A 24102-nucleotide genomic window follows, 5' to 3' on the forward strand; every position below is an offset into this window, starting at 1 on the left:
ATGTTTGGGTAGTTGAAGTCGCCCAATATAATGGTGCTTGGAGAGACCTTCATATTTTCCAGTGTTCTCAGGAAGACAGAGTGGGGTTCCTGGGTTTGGGAGGGTGGTCTGTAGTAGACTATAAACTGGAAGGCAGTTTTACCCACTGTTGGCTGCACATGGATAGTCTTTGATGCTTTGTGCTGTGTCACCAACCTGGAGGTGTGGGTATCTTTGATGAATATTGATAATCCCTCTCCTTTTGTGGTTCAGTCCAAGTTTTGGGGCCGAAAAGCATGGTATGAGGTATAACCTGGTACTGCTGGGGTGCTCTTGGGAGCCTTGAACCAGGTTTCTGTTACTGCACAGATATCGATGTTCTCCATGCTAAGGAGAGTTTTGAGTGCGTGCATCTTGAGGTTTAGACTTCTGGTGTTGAGTAGCATTACTCTTAGTTTCTTATCCCTTGTGATACCTATGGAGGTGGGTTTGTCCTTTGAGCCTTGCCTAAAAAAGGCACTATGGGGGTAGCAAGAGCCTTTGCCAATATCCGAAAGCCCAGGGGTGACAGGTGCAAGCCGTCCCTAGCGAAGCATCGTGGCTTGTCGAGCATATCATCCCAGGGTGACAGGCATTGGAACCCCTTTGAATGACACCAATACTTAAGCCAATTGTTGAAATTGATCATCTTGTCTTCATATTGTGGCATCATTCTTGGTGGGGGTAAGATGCTACTCAAGTTCAGGGTCACACCGGCCTGGGCTACATGCTCAGAGAGCTCCTCTGTCTCTCTTCATATAGTCCAGGGAGGTACGTCTCAGGTCATTCACACCAGCATGGACAATGACAGAGTCATATTTGTACTTGCCTTGGAGTGACCCGAGTGCGTGTGTTATGTGGCGGATCCTGCCCGACAGGTAGCTCACCGTGACCTTGTTCAGCCTGGTGAGCGGGACGTCAGTGTGCCTGACGATAGAGTCACCTATTACAAGTGTATCAGGTGTGTTGTTTAGCCTTAAGGGCTGTGACTGTTCGGCACACTGGCTTTGTGAGCTGTGTGTTGCACGTGTTTTGTTTTGGGGTAGCGGTTGCTTGGGTGTCTGCTTTGGAGGTCTCTGCTGCTTAGGCAGATTTTTATTTAGAGCTTCCGAGTATGTTTTTGTGTGTTTATGTGTTTGGTTTGCTGTCGTGGTAGGTCTATGTGAGACTGGAATTGTAGTGAGTGTGGTTTCCTTCTCCTCCTGACTGGTTACGCCAGTACTCAGTTGAGAGAGCTTAGCTTCCAGTTTGGCTATATGGTTGCATTTCTCATGTGTTGGAATTTGTTGGGAGGAGGAGAGGATTGTCTGTGTACATGAGATGCAGTTGTAACATTGCCTCAAGATTCCCAGATTCACCAGCTGGACCGGAGAGTAGATTGACAACTGACCTTTGGACATGCTAGAATAGTATTGGGAATTCCTTTATAATTGAAAAAAAGGGCCAATGGGGAACAAGGTACTCAAGGGGAGGTTGTGAGTGTGTAGTGCTTTTAAATTTTTTAGTGTGGACTTAGTGAGCAAGTGCCAGGTAACTTAAATGCAATGTGTTACAGGTAACTTAAATGCAAAAACGACAAACAGTAACTTTCTTCAAGTGAAACAAGGAAATAAGTACAGTAAGCAATGCAGATATCACTAGGGATCCACAGAAGCGCTGAAAAGCCACGTTTTAGGTGGAATTAGCGTTTCAGGGAAATAACAAGCAAACAAACAAGCATACAAACAAAGCTAGATTCAGCAGACTTGGATCTAGTCTATGCTACAGCAAACAAGGTGTACAAATTTCAGTAAGAAACAGTTCAAATATGCAGGCACTATAAGCCTTTAACCAGAAATTCCCAGCTCAGAAGGGCAGAGTCCAGGATCTCCTCCCATAAGAGTGCAGACCACGAATCTTCTTAATGTAAAATAACTGGCCTGAAGCCCAAGTGCTTAAACCAGAACTAATGCACTTTTAGAATAACAGACACTGAGCTCTCAATCAGCAGTTCCCAACTTAGAAGGATGTAAGCTACCTGTCCTGCCACAGTGCAGGCCACAAACCTTCCTAATGTAAAACAACTGGTCTGAAGCCCAAGTGCTTAATCCAAAAGACTAGAATGATAGCTACACTTTAATCAAGTTACTACCAAGCAGTAATAAATACAATTGAATACTTCAAAGAATGCCTGGATTAGTGCTCAAGTTATACAAACAAAGCTAGATTCAGCAGGCCTGGATCTAGTCTATGCTACAGCAAACAAGATGTACCAATTTCAGTAAGAAGCAGTTCAAATATGCAGGCACTATAAGCCTTTAACCAGAAATTCCCAGCTCAGAAGGGAAGAGTCCAGCCTCTCCTCCCACAAGAGTGCAGACCACGAACCCTCTTAATGTAAAATAACTGGCCTGAAGCCCAAGTGCTTAAACCAGAATTAATACACTTTTAGAACAACAGACACTGAGCCCTCAATCAGCAGTTCCCAACTTAGAAGGATGTAAGCTACCTGTTCTGCCACTACAGTGCAGACCACAAACCTTCTTAATGTAAATCTGGTCTGAAGCCCAAGTGCTTAAACTAAAAGGCTTAGAATGAGTTACACCAAGCAGTAATAAATAAAATTGATTACTTTTAAGATGACGCAAAAGCAAAATAAAGTAGGAAGAAACACAAATACAGTAAAAGCAGATTAAAAAAAAATTTAAGTGGAAAGAGAAAGGAAAGAGAGAAAGGAGTAGCAGAAACTAAGCTGATTGGCCTTCTCAAATGTTCTCCCTGTACTGGGTAGAATGAGGTAATGACACTAGACTGGGAGGAGGGTCCCAGATCAAATTTACACTAGGGGCGGGCAACTGCAAAGCCACCAACTATAAAAACACTATACCAACAGGGAGGGAGGGTGAGAAAAACTGCAGAAATGTTTCTCACAGCTGAAAAGCAGCAGTGAGCCTTTAAAACAGCTAAAGGAGCCTCTAGAAAAAAGAGTTTAACTGCAACAAGTTATCAGAAACAAAGAACCCAACAGATGCTTAATAAAAGTGGACAATATCCAGTTAATACCTCACACACAGTGAAACTAGCTAGAAAAATACACAGTACACAAAGTGCTATAAATAACAAAGAAATAAAGAACAAAATAAACAAAAAACAGGATACTTAATGTTATATATTATAGCTCAGAGTTTCCTCAGTGTCTTTCCTTCGATCAGCTCAGTGTGAAAATCCAAGACAGATTTCCTCATTGGGAGTATCTAACGAAAGATCATCTTCAAGATTCAGCCAAACAAGGAGCACGGAAAGATGAGAAACAGTCTGACCACTCTTTACTCAATTCAGCAAGAATTTCCTCCAAAGGAGGCGGCTCCTTTTTATAGGTTTACAGACTTCTTTTTGTCTAGGTTTTTACCTGCTATACGTTTTTTTACCCAGACTGCTATGGTTCTGGTGCTCTTTTTATTTGTAGGTATACAGACTGTAAAAGAAGGTTGGAGACCTTGAATGGCTTTAAATATGCCCTGGACAAACTAATCCTCCTGGAAAATTTTCTGTACAGAAAGGGGGGAGGAGGTGGACAGACATTTCAATTTTTGTGCAAGAGATTCTTGTGGGTTTCATGCCTAATGGTTTTGGGAAAGGAATCCATAGGCTGCACCCTCCATAAGTGACCCAACAAAATCATCCCTCATCAGTACTTGGTGTATGGTTCTTTTGCTTTCAGACAGAATAAAAAATGGTTCTCTCAACATGGCAAGTTCTGCCTAATGTATGGTCTGCATGGGCATGCAATGTTTTCAGGCATTAGCAACCTCCAGAGAGACTTGGGAGAGATGAACTGATGGCCCAAAAACTGCAAAACAGGTTCAGTGTAGTCATCAGCTTCAGACCACAGAAAAAGTGCAGACATCCAAGACAATTTGCCAACCTCTTCATTTTTTGTTTTTTGCTCAAATGGAAGGTTCCACTGAAGGGGTCTGACACCACAGTTACACACACCATGACTGAGGAACTTGCTCTTGAGGATAATTTAAAGAATTTAACGTACACAGCACTAAAACCCATACCATGTATTTAAACTTATTAGCAACACTAACCATCCAACCTAATACCATATTCATGGGTGACTTTAGTTACCCCTCTATTAACTTGGAATCCTATACGACTCCCTCGACCAGAGAGTCAATACACCAACCAAGGGTGCAGCCATTCTGGATCTGGCCCTCACTAATATGGGTGAATGCTGCACACCCTCTACTGTAATGCCTGCCCTGGTAAAGTCAGACCACAAAATGGTCTCCGAAGTAAAAAATAAAACCCGGACCTCCAGCTAAATCTGCAAAATTCAGGATGTATTATAAGGTTAACCTTCTGCTATTAAGTGAGAACCTGGCAAAATTTCAAGCCCCCATAAAGCCTGAGAACACTGCTGCCTATGTAGAACTATTCACAGAAACCATGTACAAGCATGTTAACAGCTGCAAAGAGGCACCTGTACCCACCAGGAAGTAGAGGACTAACTCAAAAAACAAGCCACCCTGGTTGAACCACAAAATCAAAAGGCTGTATAACAGGAGGAAGAATATTATGGCAAAAATTAGGAGGTGCAGCAGCTAGCAGGATACAAGCACACAAACAGATTCAGAGGATAAAGTCAACCAAAGCCAAACTTGAGGTAAGTATGGCCTCCCAGGCCAAGGACAAACACAATGCATTCTATAGCGATGTCCATAACCCCAAACACAATAGACAAAGTACAGTTGTGTACACTTACCATAAATGTAGAGGTTAAGAGTATTCACTGTTGCAGTCATTACATTAGGGTAATCTGCTGGAAGGTTGCCCTCAGTCGGCCTGAATTCCAAAGTCTTGGGTCCTGCGTCGATTGCTGTCTTCTCTTCCACGACGTCAGGTCGTCAGGGGTATAAAACATGCAGCCGATGCCATTTTCTTTAGTTTTTCTTGCCCCCGATGTCAGGTGCCCCCCCAAAAAGGTAGCAATATTCTAAATATATATATATATATATATATATATATATATATATATATATATATATATATATATACATACATACACACACACACATGCATCAATATAAACTTTACCTTCATCTACAAGCAAATACACCACATAGGTTGTAGAAGATAGAGAAGGAAAGATAAACTGTAGAATGACAGGAGGATGGCGGGAGGGTAACCTGGACTGCATAAGGGAATACACTAACATCTACATTTATGGTAAGTGTACACAACTGTACTATGTTCTTCGTGTTTCACTGTTGCAGTCATTACATTTGGGTAGAATCCCAAAGTTATGGTTGGGAGGCTGGAGCTAAACAGCATTAGGTGAGGATATAAGGCCCTGCAGTGGCAAAGCCTGCCCTGGACTTAGAGAGGCAAATGGTAATGCTTTGTAAAGGTGTGAACAGAACTCCAAGTAGCAGCCTCTAGAATGTCCTTGGTTGGTACTCCTCTGAGAAAGGCTGCTGAAGTAGCTGCAGCCCTGGTGGAGTGAGACCTAATGCTCTTGGGCACAGGTTTGCCATGGTGTAAGCAGCAGAAACTGATGCAATGGATTATCCATTTTGAAATTGTCTGCTTTAAAATAGCCCTTCCTTCTGATCCTACAGCATATGACACTAGTAATTACTCAGTTTTTCTTAGAGCTTTAGTCCTGCTCAAGTAGAATCTTAGCTGTCTGTGTACGTCCAAGGAATACATAATTCTCTCCCCTTTGTTCTGCGGATTTGGATAAAAAGTTGGCAGATGAATTGTTTGGTTAAGAGCCACACTGGAAACCACCTTAGGCATAAAAGTAGGATTTGTCCTCAGACACACCCTGTTTGGGTAAAATGTGATTAAAGGCTCTACAGCCATGAGGGCCTCTAGATCTGAAACTCTTCTTGCTGAAGTAATTGCTAGTAGCAGAGCTGTCTTCCATAAGAACCTTCATATCAGCGGTAGCAGCTGGTTCAAATGGAGGCAGGGTGAGCTATTCCAAAACATAATTAAGGTCCCATGCAGGTAATGGTGATCTTCTAGGAGGCCTTACATTTTTTGCTCCTCTAAGATACTGCTTTAGTAAAGGATGAGAAAAGATTGGTGTCTGTATTGTAATGAGCCAAAACGGCAGAGGCATGGATTTTGATTGATGAGAAACATAGGCCTTTGTCAAGCATCTCAGTTAAGTATTGTAATATCTGAGGAATATGCGGTTCTGCTGCATCAGTTCCTTGTGCTGGATTCCAGGCACAGAATCTCTTCCATTTGTCAGCATAAGATTTTTTAGTACTAGGCCTTCTGGCTTCCAAAATGACATCCATCACAGCTTTACTGAGAGGTGTCTGTATGATTACAGGATTAGCCATGCTGCCAGGTTCAGAGTCTGTAGTTGATTGTGCAGGATCCGATTGTTTTGCTGGGCCAGTAGTTGTGGTTTTTGAGGCAAGGTCCAAGCTGGGTATTGAGACAAGTTCCTTAGGATTGGGTACCAGTATTGGCGGGGCCAGTCCGGGGCAATTAATATCATCTTTGGCTTCTCTTGTCTGACTTTTAGGAGGACCTTGGGTAGAAGAGGCAGAGGGGAAAAGGCGTAAACTGATAGGTTTTTCCAACTGAAGGATAGGGTGTCCACTTTCCAATCTTGTCTGTGATAAGTCCTTGTGCAGAATCTTTTCAGTTGATACGTTTGAGGAGAGGCAAATAGGTCCATGTCTGGGCTCCCCCATTTCTCTGCTATCATGCTGAAGACTTGTGGATTTAGTTTCCACTTGTGAGGATCCATAAGGTTTCTGCTTAAATAGTCTGAAAGAGTGTTTTGTTTTCCTGGCAGGAATTGAGCTTGAAGATTTATTTGGTAGGTCACAGCTGTGTCCCACAGTGCCATAGCTAATCTGCAAAGGGGGTACGAGTGTGTGCCCCCTTGCTTGTTTATATACCACATGACTGTGGTGTTGTCTGTCTATCAGTAGTTGTCCTGGATGAAGCAAGTCCTTGAAGGCTGTTAGGGCATTTTGAACAGCTAGCATCTCTTTCTAGTTGATACGTAGATGCATTTGATTTGGTGCCCATATGCCCTGAATGCATCTTCCTGCCATGTGGGCCCCCCAGGCATAATCTGATGAGTCTGTTAAGGTTTGGCTGGCAGGGGGTAGAGTGAAGGGCAGTCTCATGTTTTGGTGACAGGCCTTTGCCCACCACCGAAACTCCGGTTGCAGGCAGGGGATGAGAGGAATCTGTTTCCAGACCATGTGAATGTTGACTCCGTAAACTTTTTAGGTACCATTGAAGTTTCCTCATATGCAGTCTTTCATATGGAATTAGTAGGATGCAGGGTGCCATGAAGCCCAGAGCCTGCAGAATTTGTCTTGCAGAAGACTGGGTTTTTGTTGCCATCAGTTTGAAGTAAGTAGTCAGTTGACTTTGGCATGAGGTAAGCCATCTGGGCAGTTGTATTCAAGCTTGCACCCAGGAATGTTATCTTTTGAGAGGGTACCAGTTGTGATTTATTTTCGTTTATTGGGTACCCTAGGCATGTTAGAAGCCTTTTCACAAATGCCAGGTGTCGTAGAAGAGTGTCCTTGTTCTCTGCTTGAATGAGACAGTCGTCCAAGTAAGGATATATTTGAATACTTTTGTCTGCAAAATGCAATTACTGGTGCCAGACACTTTGTAAAGACCCTGGGCACAGTAGATAAACCAAAGGGCAGTGCAGAGAATTGGTAATGCATTAAGCCAGCCTTGAATCTGAGGCATCTTCTGTACGACTGTCTTACTGGGGCATGCAGGTATACCTCTTTTAGGTCTAAAGTCACCAGCCAAGCTTTCTTGCCCAGCATGGGCAGAAGCTGCTGCAAAGTGAGCATTTTGAATTTTGGAATGTCCGGGTATGTGTTCTAAATCAATAAATCCAGTATTGGCTGCCAGGCCTTGTCCTTTCTGGGTACCAAGAACAGTCTTGAGTAAAAAACCTTGTCCTTTCTCCTGTTCTGGTACTGTCTGAATGGCCCTCATATCCAAGAGTGACGTAACCTGTTTCTGTGCCTTTGCTCATTGATTTCTTGGCAGAGCTGGCCATTTGTCATTGTCAGTGTGTGGAAATGGAATCTGTATCCCCGTGATACGATGTTTAGTACCCACTTGTCCTGGGTTATTAACTGCCAATTTTGAGCAAAAAGTGCTAATTTTCCCCCTATGGGTGCTGTCAAAAGACAAGTGCTTGGTGTAGGCAGAGGGAAGTCTTTGGGATTGCTTTCTGTAGGTTTGCGCTTTATCTCCTCCACATTTGGAGGTGGATGCACCCCATTGCTTTGACCTGTATGAGTCTTGAGCCTGGTACCTGGAACCCTTAGGGCGTCTGGATTTGCCCTTTTGTGCTCTGTCTGACACAGGAAAGGACCAATTTTTTGCAGGCCAGTGTCTACTGAATCTACGTGGCTGCACTTGTAAGACATCTTTAACAGTTTGCATAGACTTAGCTTTGTCTTCCATTTTCTTTAAAACCTCTTCTGCCTTAATACCAAACAGAGAATCATGCTGTAAAGGTGCATCTAGCAATTTAGCTTTAACATGATCAGGCAAATTTTGTTCCTTTAACCAAGCCTGCCTCCTAATCACAGATCTGGAAACTGCGGCCCTGCAGGAGGCCTCTAAAGAATCAAAATCACATTGCAAAGTATGCTTTCCAACTTGTTCAGCTGCATGCAATGATTCCTAAAATTCCTTATTTTCTGCACATTCTGAAATCAACATCATTTTCTGTTTCAGCAATCCCATAACATGTTGGTACTTAAGCATATGAAATTGACAGTTTAAGGCTCTGATTGCCAAGGTTGCAGATGTATAAACCTTTTTTCCCCACCTGTCCAGTGCCCTTGAATCTCTGTCGGGGTGGGGGTGGGGGGGGGGTTAGGATTTTTTTGCGGTGGAGGTCTTAACTCCCTTTGGACCCTGGAAATAGTTTCAGGATCAGCAGCAGGATTTCTAAATAAAAATTTATGAGCGTCAGGGGACCCTGTAATACCTGTCAGGCTTACTGGGAGCCGGAGATAAGGAGTCAGTGGTCAGGCTGGACTCTGAAAACACATCACCCACAATGTCTAAAACAGGGGGAATGGCTAAAGGCTTGTGCTGAGGAAGAAGGAAATCCCTGAGCCTCTTTTTTGATTCTGAGAAGTCTGGACTCTTCCCAGTGAAAATGCTGCCTCAAAGTATGCAAGGTTTCTCCAAATGAATAATCCTCAGGAGGAGATGCAGATGGAACAGACTCCTCAGCATCAGAATCCTCATAGGGAGGTAATGATAATTCCTGATCAGAAGAAATAGAAACCTGATCTGAAGATTCATAGTCAATGTCTTGCCTAGGCCTCTTACCTGGAGGGGGATGGGAACCCTTGATCAAAGTAATAAGGTCTTCAGCCATTTTGATCATCTGTTTTTTAGGCATAGAGGCCTGTGCACGTGGCTCAGGTGTCGGTTTTTAAGTTTTTACAAGGTGTCTTTGCCTTTGGTTTTGCAGCTTTCATTGGTTTGATATAAAAATGTTGAGGTCTGAATACACCCTCAGAAGCCGGTGCCTGCTCAGCGGCACTGGACCCATCAGAGGGAGATACATCCATCGGTCAAATACCTTGAGCATCTTGTGGCATGCCGGACTCCACATGGGTGTTGGTAGAGGCCTGCGACTCGAAGGTATTGGGTATCAGAGTCTGCGAAAGCACCTGTGTACCGGCGAACCGGTGACTGGCTTAGAAGCTTCGCCGGTTTTGGATCTCGACTGCCTTTCTCTGTCCTTTTCTTTGCGTTTTATGTACTCCGGTAGTCTGATTGTTATCCGACGACATTTCTGGGTAGATAATCTGTATCCAAAATACTTAGATGCAAAAATATACCGACGCTTAATAGTGCATTGGCTAAATTTAGCACAAAACCGACAGCCAGGCACATTGTGATCAGAGCCTAGCCAAGAAATACAGTATAAATGGAAATCCTTATGAGGTATTTGCTTCCCATAAGTAATACAATTAACTTTTTCTGACATCGGTAAAAAGCAAGAAAAAAATTTCCCCAGTGGGGTACTAAGCTTTAGTGAAGACTTTGGTTCTGAAACTCAAACTCGAATATTTCAGTAGTCGGCCGACCGGCACTTGCGAAATGCTTCTGCTTCGAGCACCGTGCGGCAAGAAAGACAAGAAAATGGCGTCGGCTGCATGTTTTATACCCCTGACGACCTGACATCATGGAAGAGAAGACAGCAACCGACACAGGACCCAAGACTTTGGAATTCAGGCCGACTGAGTGCAACCTGCCAGCAGATTACCATAGCGTAATGACTGCAACAGTAATGACTGCAACAGTGAAACATGAAGAACATATTGTAAATGGAGTCAATTATACAGAGTCAGAATATATAGCAAACCTCCTGGCTGATAAATTCAGTTCCAACTTTACCCCTCTCCCCCTCAACCTTCCCCCAGGAAATATCATGAAATATAACTCCCCCTACTATTAGAGAACAGGTCCTTAATGCTCCAAGACCAAGAACACTGCATCAATAGGCTCAGACAATATCCCAGGATGCCTTCTAAATAGCATGAAACATGACCTATCAGGGGCCTCTGGAATTACTATTTAACTGGAGTCTCCAAAGAGGAATGGGAATGGTGACATTCTTCCCGCTGCACAAAGGTGGGCCATCTACAGACCCTGGAAACTACAGACCCATAAGTCTCACTAGTCTTGTATATAAAGCCATGGAAAGAATCATCATGGAGATGATCAATAAAGATATAGTAAACCTCCAGACAATGGACCCAGCCCAGTTTGGTTTCAAGGGCAGATCATGCCTACTCAACCTGGTGGACTTCTTTGAGAAGGTCACCAAAGCAATGGAAAAATCGTTCATACTGCCTACCTTGACCTGGCCAAGGCATTTGACACAATACCCCACTTGGGCACTGAAACTCAAGATGTTAGGTACAAACACATATGTCACCTGGTGGATAGCCAACTGGCTCACATATAGGACCCAGGAAGTTAGAACTGGAGTGTCCACCTCAACAAAGATGCCAATCACAAGTGGAGTCCCTCAAGGATCAGTCCTTGGACTGCTCCTTTTTGGCATTTACTTCTCAGAAGTCAAGGCCAATGTCAGTGGTCTCTGGCTAACTAAATTTGTAGATGATTGCAAATTAGGAGCAGTCATTGAATCTCACACTGACACAAGCCTTCTGCAGGAGGGGTGGACATAGAAACAACTGGTGTCAGAGCCATGGACAAACTAAATGCCAAGAAATGCATAACAGTATCCTTTGAGAAGTCAACCATCCCTAGTATCTATCATATTGACAACACACAGAGTTGACCCAGTAGTCAGGGACTTGGACACAGACAGTAATCTAGCCTGTGACCATCATGTGTCTACAGTGGTGAGGAAATCATTTTATGTTGCGCAACATATAAACAAAGGTATGTCATTTAAGTCCAAGGAAGTAATTGTTCCACTGTATTCGACATTCAGACCACTCACGGAGTACAATGGCCTCTTTGGTATGTACCTAACCAGGCATACATATCCAACAACTGGAACGTCCACAGAGGTTCCTCACTAAAAGAATACAGAGCGCAAGTAAAATGTCCTACGTAGACTGCCTCAAGGCCCTATCCCTGTATTCTGTGTCCTACAGGCTTTTGAGGGGAGATCTATGCCTGGCATACAGGGCAGTGACAGACCTCACTCTGATGCACCTCCTTCATATCCACAAAACTAACAGTACCAGAATAACCCATTCTGAAGACTTAAACCATGCCTGTGATCTAAACAGGACCTGCTGGAGAGATAGGTATGTATCCCAGAAACTATCTAGTCTATGGACCAGGCTCCCCATCCATGGGAAGCAGAGTTCCTCCCTAACCCAATTTAAGTGCAAGTTGGATAATTGGTTGGGAAACCGGAAACTGATCCCTGGTTTGGCACCTATGTCTCTAATGGACAAAGGTAACCTGTAAATGGGTTCATCTCCCAGGCCCATGCTTACACTTATCAAGGGCATCAGAACTTGTCAGAGATTTGGGATGCATGGCTAGACTTAAAAAGGCCCTTGTGGTCAGTCTAGTAAACCCCTATAAAACTATAAATGCAGAACTACAGGAAATGAGAACAAGTACATTATCTGAATGCTGACAGCTTGTAGGGAAAACACTAACGTTTTCTTTAAGACATTGTCGTGTCTAGTAAAATGTCCAAAATCTTATGCTGTAATATACAGCCACTCAAATAGCAGCTTTAACATTCTGGAATCATTTCTTTGAAGTCAAGTAAACACAGGTCTTGTGTGTGCAATGTTCCTGTGAAAAGAATGGAGAGAACATTGCTCCTACACCTTAGATCTTTATTTACTTATTCATAAACTTGACCATAAACCTGGATCAAATGTATTGACAGAGACAGAAAATCAGTTAATGTAGTCTGTGGAAAAAAGTATTAGACAAACCAGACAATAACATGAAAACATGAAATACTAAATGTTCAAAATGAAATAATGGTGATGAAAAAATGTAATACCAAACATGTATGATTAACCACTAAAAAAGGACGTAAACTCTTGAAAAACAAAGGTGCTCAGACAAGCCAAGAATTCAAAAATAACTGAAACGCACTTTTATTCACCAAATAAGTAAAACAGCGTTTTCGCTACTGCAAAAGCAGAAGCTTCATCAGCGTTAAAAGAGCGCAAGCTCACAATGTTTTAAAACCTTCTCTAGTGACCGGCTATTGATGTCACTTCCTGATTAGTGCAACTCAAGGTGCAATTAAAGCAATATACCGTGGCACAAATAATATGTTTAAAAATATAAATAAAAATAAAATGTGTCTAAAAATGCAAGCAAGTAAACTCAACCTGACATCACCACTACCTATATACATACGAGTGAACAAAAATCAGTACAGTCTCCCAAAAATGTATGAAGGTTATATAACCTTTAACCAAACACAATGACAAAAAAATTCATGTCCAATACATCAATCTAATAAGAAATTAACATAAATCACTTATAAAAATGCTAAAAACTATAACAATTCTAACATTCCATTTAGGAAAGTCAATTGGAAACATAGTTGTAAAGCCTAAATTACCTAAGGTAACTTCTATACTTTTAAGATAGATGCAATATTACAATTGTCATGGAGTCCAGGGTGGGAAAAAGCATCTAGTTGAAGTTGCCACTAACTCACGGGTCTCTAAAATTAGAGATTGCGGACCACCCCTAATGTCAAGCTTAATATTGTCTATGCCCATGAATTGAAAACTGTGGCCACTTTTACTCAAAATATGTTTAGAGAGGGCATTGTCACTTCTCTTATTCTTAATAGCATAAATATGTTGGTAAATACGGTCTCGGAATCGCCGGTCTGTTTTACCAACAGAGAATGCAGGGCAGTATTCACAAAGGGCTACATAGACAATAGATCTAGTGTTGCAGTTGATCTTATGGTTAATAACATATTTCCTCTTACCAATAGAAAAAGAATTTCCTACCCGAAGGTGTCTACACCATTTACAACACCCACAAGTGTGGGTGCCTTTTTGTCTAACCATGAAATCAACTGCTTTGTTTCTCTGTAGCAAGTCCTTAAGATTGTTACCTCTTTTAAATGTAAATAAGGGAGTTACTCCCAGTCTCTCATGTAACCCAGAATTCGTAATGAAGTACCAATTCTTACGAATAATTGAGCACAAGAACCCAGAATTAATGTCGAATGGATTGAGCTCATGCTCCGGGAATGTGGGGCGTCTAATAATGACATCATACTAGTCACAGTTTTACTTGACATCGTCCTTTCTTCTAACTTTTTTATTTTTGAAGAACAATATTATCTTCAAAAGAAAGGTATAGCAATGGGTTCCCCATGTGGCAGCAGTGTGGCTAACCTTTTTGTCGCCTATTGGGAGAGGAAGTACCTCTAATTATCCAACCTTTGAGGAGTGTTCTAAAATCTACACTCTATTCTTAGATGATGTGTTTATGTTGATTAAAGGGGGTGAGGAAGTTGCCTTGAACCTTATTGCACACATGAACGCCTCAACAGAATTTTTAAAATTCACACATCATTTTTCGACTTCTGAGATTGACTATCTCGATGTTCAGTTAGTTAAAGACACCAGTAACAACAGATTCTGCTCATCCATTTTTAGGAAGGCAACTTATTGCAATTCTTTTTTGCACTTTTCAAGTTGCCACCCTTGGAAGCAGAAGCGTTCTATTGTCAAAGGGCAATTGGTTAGGGCTGCCCGTATGTGCAGCACAGAAGATGCCTTTGACAAAGAGTGTTCTTTTCTTACAGATATGTTTTTGAATCGAGGGTACCCTGAAGGCCTTATCGTAGATTTAATAGGTGAAGTGTCATCTAAACGCGTCAATGGCACCTACCTACCATTGCTTTTATCCAAAGTGCAATCATCTCCTTTTGAAAGCTTTTTTAACTCATCTAGCACTTTGCAGAGTTTAACCCCAGCTACTGATGATAATGTTGAAGTTTCCAATGTTTCTAACAGTTCTAACTTTTCCATTGGTTTTATTTCCTCGTTCAACATAAATTCTGGGTTCTTGTGCTCAATTATTCGTAAGAATTGGTACTTCATTACCAATTCTGGGTTACATGAGAGACTGGGAGTAACTCCCTTATTTACATTTAAAAGAGGTAACAATCTTAAGGACTTGCTACAGAGAAACAAAGCAGTTGATTTCATGGTTAGACAAAAAGGCACCCACACTTGTGGGTGTTGTAAATGATGTAGACACCTTTGGGTAGGAAATTCTTTTTCTATTGGTAATAGGAAATATGTTATTAACCATAAGATCAACTGCAACACTAGATCTATTGTCTATGTAGCCCTTTGTGAATGCTGCCCTGCATTCTATGTTGGTAAAACGGACTGGCGATTCCGAGACCGTATTTACCAACATATTTATGCTATTAAGAATAAGAGAAGTGACAATGCCCTCTCTAAACATATTTTGAGTAAAAGTGGCCACAGTTTTCAATTCATGGGCATAGACAATATTAAGCTTGACATTAGGGGTGGTCCGCAATCTCTAATTTTAGAGACCCGTGAGTTAGAGTGGCAACTTCAACTAGATGCTTTTTCCCACCCTGGACTCAATGACAATTGTAATATTGCATCTATCTTAAAGTACAGAAGTTACCTTAGGTAATTTAGGCTTTACAACTATGTTTCCAATTGACTTTCCTAAATGGAATGTTAGAATTGTTATAGCTTTTAGCATTTTTATAAGTGATTTATGTTAATTTCTTATTAGATTGATGTATTGGACATGAATTTTTTTGTCATTGTGTTTGGTTAAAGGTTATATAACCTTCATACATTTTTGGGAGACTATACTGATTTTTGTTCACTCGTATGTATATAGGTAGTGGTGATGTCAGGTTGAGTTTACTTGCTTGCATTTTTAGACACATTTTATTTTTATTTATATTTTTAAACATATTATTTGTGCCACGGTATATTGCTTTAATTGCACCTTGAGTTGCACTAATCAGGAAGTGACATCAATAGCCGGTCACTAGAGAAGGTTTTAAAACATTGTGAGCTTGCGCTCTTAACGCTGATGAAGCTTCTGCTTTTGCAGTAGCGAAAACGCTGTTTTACTTATTTGGTGAATAAAAGTGCGTTTCAGTTATTTTTGAATTCCTGGCTTGTCGGAGCACCTTTGTTTGTTTGTTAAACATGTAGGATTAACATATACTCACCTAACACCCTTTTTGTTTGCGATATCATGGGGGCGAATATAGTCAACTTTGTTCTTTGTGATAACACACAAATCTATATTACTGCCAGATCCTAGATCATTGAAAATGCCTCCTGCAATGGCATCCCGTACCAACTGCTTGGCTGCCTCTTCCTGAGAAAGAAAAAAAAAGGCCACATGTATAAAATACAAGACGTCAAATGTTCTTTCAGAACTCTGCCAATAAGAGTCTCCTTACATGACCAAATGTCTTAAGCACAGGGGATGCCCAAACATGGTCTGGCTTTTAGCAGAGGGGTACTGTACTAAATTCACCTCTCTTTTCCTCAAGACATTAAGTTCACACCAAGATCAAGTTTCTGCAGAAAAGCTAAAGCTTACTTATTCAAAACTTATTCATTAAAGAGGCAGACAATTACAGTCATCTTAATAAAAAAAAAAAAAGGCAAACAGCTTTGCAAGATGTTCACACTCCACAAAAGAGGTACTCACATAGCCAATGTCAGTTACCAACAGTTCTTCGATTGCACCATGTTTCTTACAGTTAGACCTTGCATATTCATAATGACACCTTCCATTTCAATACCAGCATCAATCAAAATTCAGTTCTTAACCCACAAATTCCTCAGTGCAATCGGTGAGCAAGAATAATACGCTGAATGGTATCTGGCTTTATGCCTATAATGAATTTTCTGAGCTGGGATCAGAAAATCCTTCTCAGTTTGTCATCCCCATGTGGTTGCAACCACAAAAGTGGCCACTACAGGTACCCTTACCAGGGAGACCTCCAGTGAGACCATAAGAAGTTTGAATGAAGTAACAGTGATTCATACCCTGCAAAGCTATTGACACCATGACCAACATCATGGCAAAACCAGATTACCAAGTTAAGCTCAAATGGAATCATTTACAAGCGATGCCAACCAATAAAGGAAACTCCTGGAAGGACTCCAGGTGATATGTCAGAAAGCAGCCAAACATTTCCAGCCATACCACCCATGGACCCGGAAAAAAGCATAGCGTGGACCACCCCAACCTGTTGAGAATCATTACTCAAAACCAGATGCACAAGAAGTGCTGGTTAAAGCCACTGTGGTCTAAGACAATAAGAAAATAGTCCAGTCCTCTAAGAATCAGAAAAGGACAGGAGCCTCATCCCTATTCTAAGTGAGGGAAGGTCTCTAGTCTGGCATGTCCATAAACACTGCAGTTTGTCCCTCCTTAGAAAGGAGCTCCTTTTTGAGGAACTAAAGAGGATCAAGATGTACCAAACCACAACCAAGCCCAGAACTCAATGACCCTTTAGGGATTACTCCAAGCATGGACAAACTCAGACTTGCACTGCCCTGAAAAGTCTCAATGGATCACTGTTAGAACTGCTGCTACTGTTGGATTAATGGAGCCATCCTCTTATTTGACTTCGTTAGTATTGGGGTGGGGTGCAAGACCATGCAATGCTTTTTGAGGCCTGGTATACTTTAAGAGGAATCCTCATCATCTTCTACAGTTGGCTGGGCCTAGAAGCAGAAATGGGGAGAGCACGAGGATCATTAAGTGGACCCTCGCCATGAAGGGACTTTATCTTCAAGCAGTCATCCACCTAGCCCTAAGAAAGCTGGCAAGAGAACCCCCTTTGAATGGTACATCTAGAAGCTTCTTCTTTAAACAAAGGGCAGTTTCAACCACTCCATCGTATGTAGGTAGGTTCATGACTGAGCCTGAACCCCTAGTTACAGACAGCACAGTTAAAACTGCTGCAGGCTACACGACAGCTTATTCAACATCACACAGTCTACTTCCCTCTTGCTCAAGACAAAATTCAGACAGGAAAGCTTCTCCAGTGCTTGATCCAAAAGAGGAAGAGGTGTATGGGCAGGTGAGAAGGTCCAAGATGACAGCATATGCTCTTGCCCGACCTAGTCACAGCTTTTAACTCCTTAGCTGGAGGCAAAATGCTGTACTGTCTGAGCACTGTGCTAGACCAAAATATCAAAGAATCTGATGCGAGAAAGCCAGGTCAGGGACTTGTACCGCTTAGATATTAGCTTGCAATGGTGGTTTGCCTTCTCAGTGCCAGAGGAGTACAGTACGTATGTTTTTAGACAGTCTCTGAACGTCATCCTTAGTGTGACTGGTTGCACTATGAGAATGAGCAAAGGCTCCCGCCTTCCTCCAAAACACACACAAAAGCCATTCTGTGGAGGGGAAAGAGACTGACTACATCTGCTTGATGGCATGTGGACACAGTTTAGTCATGCCTTTTAAGTCCCTCAATTTTCTACCACAACACTGTCCCTATCTTATAGGTAGGTACTAGGCTATCTGCCCAAAGGCATTTATAAGCCTAGCCAGAATGTGTTGGCTTTCGCCGCCCCCTTAGATTAGTTCCCTGTGCCTCTGTCCAGCAGAGCCACTGAAGTGATCCCCGGGGTAAACTTAGTTTCCCATCCACTCAAGGTTTCTCTTGAGTGCTAGCGAGGAGCTCTGCCTAATGCAGACTGGAATCTTGTTCCAAAGCATGGAAAGTCTCTGGGACAGGAATCCATCCCTCCAACATGTCCTATTTATTGTTGTGGTGAGGTTTAGATCCCTAGAGCATGTGGCTCGAGGGGATCAGGTTTTCTTTAGGTGAAGCATGTCCATCAATTCTGGGTTGGACATGGCCATGTACGTCAGGCAGAGATCACCTCTGAGCAGACGGTATGCAACAGAGTGCAGCTGGAGTTTCTTCAGTCGAGCTGCACAGGGCATCTGTTTGAGGCCAGTCCTCTTGGCGAGGTACTTCTGTGGTCTTTCCAGCGGTTGCAGGTGTCTTGTAAGGTACATCCCAAATGGGGCGTTGTACTCTATGATGGGTCTGATGAGTGATGAGCAGAGGGGCAAAAGGACCTCTTTTGATCTGGATGCAAACCCTTTTGTGATTAGGTGGGCCACAAAGGATTTTCTAACCACTTTGGCAATGTGATTATCAAAGGAGAGATCACTATCTACTTGGGTCCCCAGATCCCTTTTTACGTTTTCTGTATTTAGGGGTCTACCACCTATGTGGCAGTTTGTAGGTGCTTTATTTCCAAAGGGAATAACTATGCACTTATTGGCATTTAGCTTGAGGCCATGATTTTGACCCCAGGTATCCGTCTCAGTGAGACCCTTTTGGAGGATGCCTGTGTCAACCGGTGAGTCAATTATAGCCCTTAGTTTGCAGTAGTCTTCGAACTTGGTCAGTCATAATCCTCCTGTGCTTGTCTGCACCTCTGAGAAGTATATGCCAAACAGAACGGGTCCTAGGACTGAGCCCTGGGGAACGCCACTTGTGACAGGTGTAGAGTCAAACCTAGCTCCCGCAACTCTCACCATGTGGGTTCTGTCTGTGAGCCAACTGGCGACTCAAATTGTGACATAGGGGTTTATGTTCATACTGGTGTGCCTGTCTATAATACCAGAATGGGGAATGGTGTTGAAGGCCTTTGGGAGGTCTAGGTAGGCTGTGTGTACCACCTTTCACTCGTCTATAGCCTTGATAACTGTCTCAAAAAAGTCCACCAGGTTTAGGAGGCATGATCTGACCTTAAAGTAGAACTGGGTAGGGTCCAGTGCTTGGAGGTTCCCAATGTCTCTGTTAATGAGTTCCATGATGATGCGCTCCATAGCCTTGCAGACCAAGCCAGTCAGGCTTATAGGGCGATAGTTCCCGGGGTCTATTGTGGCTCCACCTTAGTGGAGCGGAATAACCGTTGCTGTGCACCACTCTATGGGTACGTAGCCTGTGGAGAGGCTGAGTTTGAACAGTGTATTTATGTGAGGGGTTAGTCTTTGATCTTGTGTTGAACGCAGCCTGGGACACAGTCTGGTCCCATGGATGCTGTGTTGTTGGCTTTGGACAGAGCTATTTTAAACTGTCTGATTTTAGGGGCTCTACATTCTTCTGGTATGGTTGTGGGACCTTTTTGGGGGTGAGAGGGGGGTGACGTTTGCAATGAACCTGCCAGGATGTTGGCAATATCAGTGTATTTTGTGCCATTCTGCACCAACTCCAAGCAGATCTGAGCATTGCCACTTAGATTCTTGACACAGCTAAAGAATGCCTTGTGGTTATCTTTAGAGCCCTTGGCAAGTTTTCTTCCAAAGCTCGCCTTGGATGATTTTATGAGGGATTGTAGTTTCTTGCCGATACTGATCAGAGAGGTCTTCCCTTCTTGGGAGTTTACTCTTTTCTGTACTAGTTTCCTCCTCCTATTGTATAGTTCGTTTATGGCAGGGGTCCACCAGACTGTTTTCCTTTTCTTGGAGGAGTGAGTCTTGGTTTTGATTGGGATAGCGCGATCCATGCATTCTTGTAGGTGCCCGCAGAATGCATTAGTAAAGGATTTTGCAGCTTGGACAGCGTTATCCTTTAGCATGGGAGCTTTGAAACTTTCCACCTCAGTCTTAAGTAATGTGAAGTTTGCTTTTGAAAAGTTTTTCACTGTGGTTTCCTTGTCCGGGGGTGGGGGCAGAATGTGGATATCCAAAGTGATTTGTTTATGGACAGATCTAACCAGCGAGGGGTTGACCTCCAGTGTTGAACACCAGTCGCTCATGTCGGTGATGACCAGGTACAATATATTGTCACCTCTGGTGGGAGTGCTGACCAGTTGTTCCAGGGCGTTTTGAGTTTATGAATTCTAGGAAATGTTGGGCAAGGGAGTTAGTACTCTAGTAGATCTCCCAGTTGTTTGGATAGTTGAAATCACCCAATATTAGGGTGTTTGGTAGGACATTTATGTTGCCCAGTGTTTCCAGAAATGTGGAATGGGGGTCCTGAGACATGGTGGATGATCTGTAGCAAACTACAATTTGAATAGCAGTTTTGCCCATTGTTAGTTGCACGTGGATAATCTCTGAAGCATCATGCTGTACCACTAACCTGGAGGTGTGGGTACTCTTGATGAATATGGATAATCCCCCCCCCCGCCTTTTGCATTCCGGTCTGGGTTCTGTGACTGAAATGTATGGTACGAGTTGTAGCCTGGTAGTGCTGGGGTGCTCTCTGAAGCCTTAAAACCAGGTTTCTGTTACTGCACATATATCAATTTTCTCCATACTGAGGAGTGCCTCGAGTGCGTACATTTTGAGGTTTAGACGTCTGGCAGAGTAGTATTACCCTCAGATTTATGTTACTTGTAATATTTACGACGATGGGTTTGTCTTTTGAGCCTTGCCTAAAAAAGGCACTATGGGGGTGGCAAGAGCCTTGGCCAGTATTCGAAAGCCTAAGGGTGACAGGTGCAAGCCGTCTCTAGCAAAGCAGCGTGGCTTGTCGAGCATATCATCCCAGGCAGACACTGGATCCCTTTTGAATGACACCAGAAACTTAGCAAATTGTTGAAACTGATAATTTTTTCTTTATACCGTGGTATCATTCTTGGCGTGGGCAGGATGCTACTCAGGGTCAGGGTCATACCGGCCTGGGCTACGTGATCAGAGAGCTCTTCGTTGTCTCTTCATATAGTCCAGGGAGATACGGCTCAGGTCATTCACACCAACATGGACAATGACAGTCATATTTGTACTTGTTCTGGAGTGACCCTAGTGCTTGCGTTATGTGGCGGATCCTGGCACTCAACAGGCTGCTAACAGCAACCTTCTCCTTATTCAGCCTAGTGAGTAGGATGTCAGTGTGCCTGACTACAGAGTCAAAGTACAGATGTGTACACTTAACCATAAATGTAGATGCTGAGTGTATTCACTGTTGCAGTCATTACATTTGGGTAATCTGCTGGCAGGTTGCCCTCAGTCGGCCTGAATAACAAAGTCTTGGGTCCTGTGTCATTTGCTGTCCCTTCTTCCATGACGTCAGGGGTATAAAACATGCAGCTGATGCCATTTCCATCAGTCTTTCTTGCCCAAGATGTCAGGTGCCCCCTCCTATTCCTTCCTCTCCACTACATGGAGCATTACTGGTAGCTGTGATGACCCACCACTGAATCGGTAATCAAGGAGCCTCAATCCTCACCAGTGAGGGATGTACATTGAGAGAATGACAAGGTACACAGTATTACCAGCTGCACCTCTCTGTGTAAAGTGCAATTTCCCTTAGCACACAGAAACCAAAGTCAGTCCAGGGCTGGTTTCTCCCCCTTTCTACAGAACCCCAATAAGACTCCCCACTGACATAGCTATAGAGTTGAGATCTCAGCTGAGTGGCCAAGCCAAGACCTCCAGCACCCTCTCTGTCAAACCAGTGCTTCGTGCTGCTGCCCAAATAGTTGACACACTGAGGTTTGATTTATACATGTACACACACCTGGGAAAGGCTGGCAAAGGCTGGCACAGGTTTACTAGCTATGCCCCATTTTCCCAGACTAACTTGGCTATCACTGCCACTAGCCGGCTACTTTAAGGCCCATAACAAAGAGATTCCAATCTTACTGTGTAATGTTGCTATTAATACAAACAATAGTTTGATCAAGAGCAAAAAGCTATTACGAGTGGCTCACAGTGTCAAAGAAATATGCAAGTACTCTCCAAGAATAGTTGTGTAAAATCTTATCATAACCATTGATGTCCTTTTCTATATGCTCCAATATCCATAACATGAGGGAGTCCACCTGTGGTTGACTCGCACATCTAGCCATTATACCAAAATTAAAATGCTACAGTGAAGCTACACACGATGGCCCGCATCACACAGCATAAAAGTCGGCCATAAACGGATGTCGGGTATAAAGCAGACATCAGCACACACTTACCTCAGAACTGAATGCTGCCAAGCACCAGCCTGAAGGGAGAGAGTATCCAGAAGTCAGGCAAGTATCAGGGGGAAGGCAGGGGTGAAACTATACTGCAGCATATAGAACAGAAGGACATCTATGGTTATGGTAAGATTTTACACAACTATTCTACATCCTTCTATTCATATGCTGCAGTACCCACAACATGAGGGAGAATGCCAACACATGCACAAGAGGGGTTGTGAGGAGGAACACAGACATTTTCCACAAATCCACGCATAATAGCCTTGGCAAATCCTGCTCTGGACCTGGAGATATCTACTTTGTAGCGTTTTGTGAAACTTAGGGATACCCTGTCCCGAGAGGAAACTGAAAGGAAATGTCAGGAGGGTTTGCAGTTCAGAAACCCTTCTGGCTGAGGTAGTAGCCACAACAGTTTTCCACATGTAATGTAGAGAAGAGGCCTTAGGTGGCTCAAAAGGAGCGAAGGTAAGCTTTTCCAGCAAAGTTGAGATCCCATGGGGGACGAACTGGTTTCCTTGGTGGTCTGACATGCAAAACTCTTTTCAGGAGCAACTTGACTTCCAACCTGGATGTCAAAGGAGTCAAAGACAAACATGCTGAGATGGCAGATAAATGTGCCTTGATGGAAGAATATGGCAAGCCACTTCATTAGTTCACAAAGGTAAGTCGGAACCACTGGTGCTCTGCAGACAGTGGTTGTAAGTTTTTTAAGACACCAGACAGAAAACCTCTTCCATTTGGAAAAATAGGATTCTCTGGCCTCCTGCAGAACCTGTAGCATGTCCTCAGTGTAAAGGTGTCTAAAGGGAATCAAAGCCTCATCACCCACAGAGTTAGGTTCAGGGTGGACATTTGAGGGTGTATTAGAGCTTCCTTATTCTGTGTGAGTAGGTCCATCGTGAGAAGTAACTTGTGGTGATTGCCCTTGGCTAGGTGATGAAGAACCAATGCTGTCTTGTCCAAAGGGGGGGGGGGGGGTGTTCACCAGTAAGTTTTTTGGCTGTTCTTTCTGAATTTTCAGCAGAAATTTCTGAAGAGGGAAGGGAGGGGAATGCATACACAAACATCCCCTTCCAGGGATAGGAAAGTGTCCACCTTCCATGTTCCAGAGGAGTGAACCATGGTACAATATTTGTTAAGCTGTCTTTTCATGGGGGAGGCAAACAGATCTACCTGTGGAGTACCCCATCGATGGGGCAGATCCAGGAACACATCCCTGTTTAACATCCATTTGTGGGATTGAGTCATGGACCTACTTAGTGAATCTGCCATCACATTCTGAATCGATGGGATGTAAACAGCCTGTCGAGAAAATGGACTGTTGAGCAAATCTCCCAGGCATACAGAGCTAATCTGCAAAGCATGGAGGGCTTTGTCCCTCCCTGGTTGTTGATGTACCACAGGACTGTGGTGCTGTCTGTGAACCATCTCGGCACTCCTGGTAGGATTCTGGGCTTGAACATTTTTAGATCAAAGCCCTCATTTCTTTGATGTTGATTTGCTCCCTTGACTGGGGAGGGGGGTCCAGACATCTCACCCTCCAATTCCATAAGGTTGCACCCCAGCCTGTGTCTGACGCATCTGTGTACAGATCCTGACT

General features: G+C 43.2%; 1 protein-coding gene across 1 annotated transcript in view; it reads right to left on the reverse strand.

Annotated features, from left to right (window-relative positions):
* PSMB7 (proteasome 20S subunit beta 7) overlaps window positions 1–24102 on the reverse strand; it is a 558259-nt gene that overhangs the window by 35719 nt on the left and 498438 nt on the right. Inside the window, exon 7 of the mRNA XM_044058618.1 lies at window positions 15767–15918. Coding sequence (XP_043914553.1) covers window positions 15767–15918 — 152 coding nt within the window. The remainder of the gene's footprint in view (window positions 1–15766; window positions 15919–24102) is intronic.

Source organism: Protopterus annectens, chromosome 16.part0 (genome assembly GCF_019279795.1).
Source record: "Protopterus annectens isolate FY-2018-M chromosome 16.part0, PAN1.0, whole genome shotgun sequence".
NCBI lineage: Eukaryota > Metazoa > Chordata > Ceratodontiformes > Protopteridae > Protopterus > Protopterus annectens.